The 7,946-nt window shown below is 37.8% G+C and overlaps 1 protein-coding gene across 1 annotated transcript; it reads left to right on the top strand.

Moving 5' to 3' along the window:
• The first annotated feature begins 2,027 nt into the window (after positions 1-2,027).
• On the top strand, positions 2,028-6,444 carry LOC107792982 (uncharacterized). The gene has a single exon (XM_016615251.2). It carries the CDS (start codon positions 2,488-2,490, stop codon positions 6,169-6,171), a length of 3,684 nt encoding a protein of 1,227 aa, XP_016470737.2. The 5' UTR covers positions 2,028-2,487; the 3' UTR covers positions 6,172-6,444.
• The last annotated feature ends 1,502 nt before the right edge of the window (positions 6,445-7,946 follow it).

Raw genomic sequence — 7,946 nt, 5'->3', positions numbered from 1 at the left:
CAGAAAATAGCAATTTTTTTTCTTTCTTGATGTAACTTAGGTTTGAGGGGGAGATTGATAGGAGCACATCTATTATTGTATGTGAAAGTAGACAAAACAAAAGAAAGAAAAATAAAAAAGAGATGAAAATATGATGTAAGCGCTTACATCGACATTCTTGTGATGTAAGTGCTTATCTCGGCATTCTTATGATGTAAGCGCTTACATCGGCATTCTTATGATGTAAGCGCTTACCTCGGCAGGGCATTCAAATGACTATAAAGAAGGGTCTACATTTTCATTTGTAGATCATCCCAAACTTCTTCTTTCTCTCTTTAATTAATAAAGAGCTATTATTTGTGTGGTCGTGGAGTAGACAAAAATTGCCGAACTACGTAAATCTTGTCTTGTCTTGTGCAATTTATTGTTTTTCTCTCTTAAATATTCCTTTTCTTCTATTAGCTTGACACGCTTCCCAACATATTGATGAAATGAATGAGACAACTTTCTCGTATATTCTTTCTTTTCAACCTTACAATCTCTTTCCGTTCTCAAAAAGGGCAGACTCCTCCTTGTTTACTATCTCCTCCTATTTATAGGAGACATTCCTCAAAAAACCTTAAAAAGTACAACACAAAGAATATTTCAAAAATATATTCTTTCTGTCTTTTTCGGAGTTGACACTAACAACCCTACTTTACTTCGGCTGCTCGCCTTTGGTCGTCATCCTCTGCCACAACGCCGTCAGTCGCCACATTGTAATGACTCCGTTCTCTAACCTCGCTTACCCGTCGTCGTTGTAACCAAATATGGACCAATACAATCATAACATATTTTTTCTTTTCCATTTACAGTAAAGAGACGAACTTGAATTAAAAAGGCTCCTTTGATCCTGAAGTACGAAGAAAATTTTCTTTTTTTCCAATTTGAGTAGATGTTCAGAAAGTTCATGTGCTTTTGTCCTCACATAATCATTAAATGACTCTGGAAATGGGACTTTAGCTAAGGGGTATTACCAGAGTAGCTAAATTACCTACCAGTAACTTCAATTATTATTAACGAAAGGAGTAGATTCAAATGCGTCAAACGTCGAAATAAATACAATTGAATTCAAAATGTTCAAGAAGGGATGGGGGGTCCTGACTTTTTCCCAATTTGGTTGAGTTATAATAGAAGCTCTACAGTACTATTGCTAGTGTTAAAAGTAAAAACGTAAATAAACAAAGGGAAAAAGGAAAAAGATTAACTTGTGCAATACTTATAACTAGTTTCTTGGCTCCAAAATCATCATGATTTTATTGTGTTTTTACAAAATATTAATGAAAGAAATATTAAGAACCTTTGGTTTTTTGAATATAGGATCATAGTAGCCCCTACATATGTTGCTTTTAGAACGCAACTAAGCAACTATGCGTAGCAAAATATTGTTGGTATATTCTGAATTGTAATTCCTTATTTCAAACTTAAAATTGTACTCTAGTTGTTATTCTTTTTCGTTTCAAGTTGACAGTAAAGTGACAAACTTGAAAAAAATAAGATTCTTCTTTCCTCAAGTACGAAAGAATTTTTTTTTCTAATTTAGAATAAATTCCAGAGAGTTTCATGTGCTTTTGTCCTCAAAAAATATACTAATAGACAGCCCTATACACTAAGCCCCGCTACGTGCAGCATCCGGATCACAAGAGTCTATTGTACGCACCTAATCTGTATTTTTACAAGAGACTATTTTCACGGCTCGAATTGGTGACCACTGTTTTTGTCCTCACATAATCATTAAATACTCTTTAAATGGTTAGCTCTAGCCGTATCATTACAGCTAAATTACGCAGCAAGCAGTAACCTTCAATTATTACCAACCAAATTAAGTAGATTCAAATGCGTCAAACATCACTAAATACGCAATTAAATCTTCAAAATGTGGAAGAAAGATGTGGGGGTCCTTGCAATTTAGAGGGTGTTTTAGGGATAAGGCATTTAGGTGCTCCCAAGCTCGGAATCTTAAAATATGTCTCATAAAATACTGAGTTGTATGACTGACAAATTTCAAGAACCTTTTCGTATTCATTTGTTGGTAGTGAAATAGTGTCCCCCTCCCGCACCCATTATGCCAAGTAGGGGCCAAGGACCCCCACTCAAGACTCATTGAAGACAGTGTTGTTTTCTTGAACCTGTACTTGTATTTGCTTGTTTCTCACTATCACATTACACTAAGAAAATTTATGGGGATTACAAAAAAATATTTCTTTATCTTCACGAATATATTTCGTATTCTACCATGAATCCTCTCTTCATGTTCCCAACACCTGCTTTTAGTATTCTCTTTCATCTTTATGCTTCCGACTTTCAACATCCAATTCAGTACCCTCTTTAATGGAGTAGTAGAGTTGTCATAATTGTATATAGGTCTTTTCTCCAGTATTTGTTAATACACTCATATCAACCACTTGTTCATTACACATCCCATTTCATTTCTCTTCCACTGCATTTCAAAGTACTGGCCTTTTTGTAATGGCCATTAGGTTTCTTTATACCACTGCCATTGTCTTTCTTTTCTGTTTCTTTGTTTCCAATGCAACCCTACAAAGATTTTCAGAAGAGGACCCAGAAAGACAAAGTCTGTTTTCTTTCAGGAGTTCTCTTGAAAATCCACATATTCTGTCTACATGGACCACCTCAACTTCACATTGTCACTGGAATGGTGTTTTTTGCAAAAATAGCCAAGTTGTTTCCCTCAAGCTCTCTTCTTTATCACTCAAAGGACCCATTTCACCCCACATTGCTACTTTGACTCAACTAAGGTTTCTTGACCTTTCTGGTAATTCTTTGACCGGAAAAATTCCAGCCCAACTTGGTAACTTGACTCAGCTACAAGTCTTGGCTCTTGGCAACAACTTTCTCTCAGGTTCTCTCTCTCCAGCACTCTTCACAAAGCTTCAATCTTTGGCTTCTTTTGATGTGTCTAATAACACCCTTTCTGGTTCTATTCCACCTGAAATTGGGAAATTGAGAAACCTTAAGAATCTTTACATTGGGCTTAACAGATTTTCCGGCCAGTTGCCACCAGAAATTGGTGAACTTTCTAATCTCCATAATTTCTATGCTGCTTCATGTTCACTTGAGGGTCCATTGCCAGAATCCATCTCCAAGGTGAAATCTTTGACCAAACTTGACCTTTCTTATAACCCATTGAAGTGTTCTATCCCAAAAGCAATAGGCGGTCTTGAGAATTTGACTTTCTTGAACTTAGGTTACTCTGAGATCAATGGTTCAATACCCTCTGAGCTTGGAAAGTGTAGAAAGTTGACAACAGTGATGCTTTCTTTTAATTCACTCACTGGTTCTTTGCCTCAAGAGCTTTCAGAGTTGCCTATTCTATCTTTTATTGCAGAAAGGAATCAGCTTTCAGGTCCATTGCCTTCTTGGCTTGGAAAATGGACACAAATGGATTCCCTTTTACTTTCGAGTAATCGGTTTACTGGCAAAATTCCAGCTGAGATAGGGAACTGTTCTTTATTGAATCATATTAGTCTCAGCAGCAACTTACTCTCTGGTCCAATACCAAAAGAGCTTTGTAATGCTGTGGCACTCACAGATATTGATCTTGATCACAACTTTCTCACAGGCAGTATTAAAGACACATTTGTAAAGTGTGGTAATCTGACTCAGTTGGCATTATTAGATAATAGTATTACTGGGGTGATTCCAGAGTATTTATCAGAGCTTCCTTTGATGGTTCTTGATTTGGATTCCAACAATTTGACAGGTTCTATTCCAGCAAGTCTCTGGAATTCTGCTAGTCTAATGGAGTTTTCTGCTGCAAATAACCACTTACAGGGTACTTTATCTATAAAAATTGGTAATGCTGTGTCATTGCAAAGGCTAGTTCTTAGTAACAACAAGATAAGTGGTGTTATTCCTAAGGAGATTGGTAATTTAACTTCTCTCTCAGTGTTGAATTTGAATTCCAATCTTCTTGAAGGTTTCATTCCTGTTGAATTGGGGGATTGTATCTCTCTTACTACATTGGATCTTGGGAATAACCGGCTTCATGGGTCGATCCCAGTGACACTTGTGGATCTGCCTCAGCTACAGTGCCTGGTTCTTTCCCACAATGAGCTTAGTGGGGCTATTCCTTCCAAGATTTCCAAGTATTTCCGTCAAGCAAGCATCCCTGATTCAAGTTATGTGCAGCATCATGGTGTCTATGATCTATCTCATAACAAGTTGTCTGGTTCGATACCTGAAGAGCTAGGGAGCTGTGTTGTTATAGTGGATCTTTTGCTCAGCAATAACATGCTATCCGGTGATATACCAGGATCACTTGCCCGCCTAGTGAATCTCACTACATTAGACTTAACTGGGAATTTGTTGACAGGCACCGTTCCAGAGGAATTCGGCTACTCACTTAAGATGCAAGGCTTTTATCTTGGGAATAACCAGCTCACAGGTTCAATACCTCAAAGCATTGGGCAAGTAGGTAGTTTGGTGAAGCTAAATTTGACTAGCAACAAATTTACCGGTCCAATACCATTAAGTTTTGGGAACTTAAATGGGCTGACACACTTAGACTTGAGCTCAAATGTGCTCGATGGTGAACTTCCTCCCTCTCTATCAAGGATGTCAAACCTAGTTGGCCTTTATCTTCAGCAAAACAGGCTTTCAGGTAGTCTGGATCAGCTGTTCTCAAACTCTGTTGCTTGGAGACTTGAAGCTCTAAATTTGGGTACTAATTCCTTTACTGGGAACTTGCCACCATCTTTGGGAAACATGTCGTACTTGGCTTTTCTTGATCTCCATTACAACAGATTAACGGGTAAAATTCCAATTGAGCTTGGAAATCTTGTGCAGCTTGAGTATTTGGATGTCTCTGGCAACAGTCTTTATGGCCAAATACCTGAAACAGTATGCACCCTTCCCAATTTGGGTGTGTTAAATTTCATGGATAACAAACTGGAAGGAGCTATCCCGAGAAATGGAATTTGCCAGAACCTTTCAAAAGTTTCAGTGGCAGGGAACAAAGATCTCTGTGGGGGAATCGTAGCTCTAAAATGCCCTGCCAAGAGTTTTATTAAAAGATCATCGATGCTTAATGTTTGGGGAATCTTGTCAGTTGTGGCTGGGACTATATTGATTACTCTTACTATTGCCATTGTGTCAAGGATATGGATTAGTAGAAGCAGCGGAAAAAGTGATCCTGAGGAATGTGAGGACAGCAAAATGGACAGTGATGATCAGCACCTTTATTTCTTAGGCAGCAGCAAATCAAAAGAGCCTCTTAGCATCAATGTGGCCATGTTTGAGCAGCCCCTTCTAAAGCTGACATTGGTTGATGTTCTTGAAGCCACCAACAACTTTTGCAAGACTAAAATTGTCGGTGATGGAGGGTTTGGAACTGTCTATAAAGCTACTTTACCTGATGGTAAAACAGTTGCAGTTAAGAGGCTAAACCAAGCAAAAACTCAAGGTCACCGTGAATTTTTAGCTGAAATGGAAACTCTGGGCAAAGTGAAGCATCGAAACCTTGTGCCCTTGCTTGGATACTGTTCTTATGGTGAAGATAAAGTTCTTGTTTATGAGTACATGGTTAATGGGAGCTTGGATCACTGGCTGAGAAACCGTAGTGGAACCCTTGATGTGCTGAATTGGAGCAAACGTCTTAAGATCGCAGTAGGTGCTGCACGTGGTCTAGCTTTCCTTCATCACGGATTCACACCCCACATTATTCACAGGGACATAAAGGCAAGTAATATCTTGCTCAACGATGACTTCGAGGCACAAGTTGCAGATTTTGGGTTGGCAAGGTTGATCAGCGCCTGTGAGACGCATGTAAGCACTGATATTGCTGGTACATTTGGGTACATTCCTCCTGAGTATGGGCAGACATGGCGATCCACCACAAAAGGAGATGTTTATTCTTTTGGTGTGATTCTGCTTGAACTGCTGACAGGGAAAGAGCCGACAGGTCCAGATTTCAAAGATGTGGAAGGCGGAAACTTGGTTGGTTGGGTACTTCAGAAGATGAAGGGGGGGCAATCAGTTGATGTGCTGGATCCAACAATACTTGATGCAGATTCTAAGCAGATGATGCTTCAGGCATTACAGATTGCTGCATTATGTCTCTCGGATAATCCAGCTAGGCGGCCGACCATGCTCTATGTCTTCAAGTTCTTGAATGGAATCAAAGAGGACTAAACCATCACATTCTGTTATCTGGCTAGTTATCTTTGCACAAGTAGTTACTTAAAGTTTAGGTTGAATGGAGTTAATCCTGCACATTTCAACTAAGCATATGTTAATATTCCAGGTCCTAACCATTAGTTTCTGATTGCCTAATTCTGTAACATAAGTCTTTTAATCATTATGGGCCATTTCCCTTCGGCCTTGTTTCGGAATGTGAAGTCATTACATTTAGCACTTGAGATCCCAGTTATTGTCGACAAAGTTGAATGGATATTGTCACCTGAATCATCTTGTGGAAGATTGTTGTAAATTTGCTTTAATTCAGTAGTCATAGTTCTCTTGAATAAGATCAATTTAAATCTATGATAAATCTCAAGACAGGTTCTCCAATAATTGGTCATTAGCCGACTACAGAATGTTCTTTTGCATAATTAAATATTAATGTCCATAAGATAATCTACATTTGGATTATGGTGTGCATGTGCTAAATATTGACCTGTGAAGGATCAATGCATGTGTGAGGGGATTTGAAATCTAATTCGGAATTTCTTGAATTGGTTCAAAGGACAAAAACAGGAAAGACAACAAAAAATTAGTGAGCTAGTTGCAGTGAATTGCTTTTAGATGGACCTTAGCTAAGTTGTTTAATTTTTTGTCTTATAAGGTCTGGAGCTATTCGTGGTACATGTGCTTAAAGGATTATGAATGTTACATCTGACAGAAAGTCGAAAACATTGAAAATAAACGGCCATTCTTTAATACTATCAAAGAGGTGAGTGAGGCTCATGAAACTGTTTTCTGGTCAACAACTAACTTTCACGTCTCCCATTAATTTCCTTTACCTGTACCAGAAAATTGGGGAAGGTGGAGCATTTACGCTAATACACAGATGAAGAGGAATTTCCGAAAAAAAAGAGCAAATTAATAGCATTGAAATATTGTGTGTTCAATATGACAAAAAACATTTTCTTGAAAAATGATTTTTTACAGTCATTTTCTAATGCGTGGTTATTCTTTGAGTCTACATAAAAAGTTTGAAGATAGAATGAACTATTCCACAAGACAAGAAAATGAAGTGGTTAATCCAGTGAGTCAATTTACAATACGATGCATCTGTGAAATAGGACTATGATCTGCCTTGACTTTAGGCTAGTCTGTGTATGAGCCAAAAAATATTTTTGATATAGGTAAGCCACGTCAGCATCATGATAGCCTTCATCGGCCACAACGTGTTATCAGTAAGATTTCAAGAAAGATCTACCCCAGGTCGAAGTGGCCTTGACGCGATGAAAGGTGCGGTCGAAGAGTCAGCAAAGATCAAAGTCGTGAAATCGTCGTAGATCAAGGTCGAGATCGAGCTTCTTAAACAGAGTTAAAATGGCTAATTTTAAGATAAGGCAAAAAAGAGAATATTCTAGTGGATATTCTCTGCACCTGTACTATTAAAGTTTTTAGGAATATGTTTCCTATAGATGGAAAGAGACACAATGATACGGGACATAATATTCACTTGTAAGAAAACACATTGATTTTATAGAAAGAATCTGGCCATATTACAAGCACACGATTTTTTTTTTACTAAGATTCTTGTCTAACTTTTTCACTTGATCCAAGAACAATCTAAGTGTTCAAAGTCCAATCAATCAGTCACCATTTTCAGAAAGAATATTCACAGATCTCACCCTTTTTCGAGTAACTCACACATTTTTATTTACTTAAATGTCATTTATTGCTACTTATTATTATTTAATGCAATCTTCCACCTTTATAGATCATTGAATACTATT

This window comes from Nicotiana tabacum, chromosome 6 (genome assembly GCF_000715075.1).
Source record: "Nicotiana tabacum cultivar K326 chromosome 6, ASM71507v2, whole genome shotgun sequence".
NCBI lineage: Eukaryota > Viridiplantae > Streptophyta > Magnoliopsida > Solanales > Solanaceae > Nicotiana > Nicotiana tabacum.
The sequence above is the reverse complement of the archived record's forward strand: the minus strand, read 5'-3'. Positions and strand labels throughout refer to the sequence as shown.

What these genes read in the sequence shown, in the direction of transcription:
- LOC107792982 (XM_016615251.2), top strand. Translation starts at nt 2,488, where the DNA reads ATGGCCATTAGGTTTCTTTATACCACTGCCATTGTCTTTCTTTTCTGT.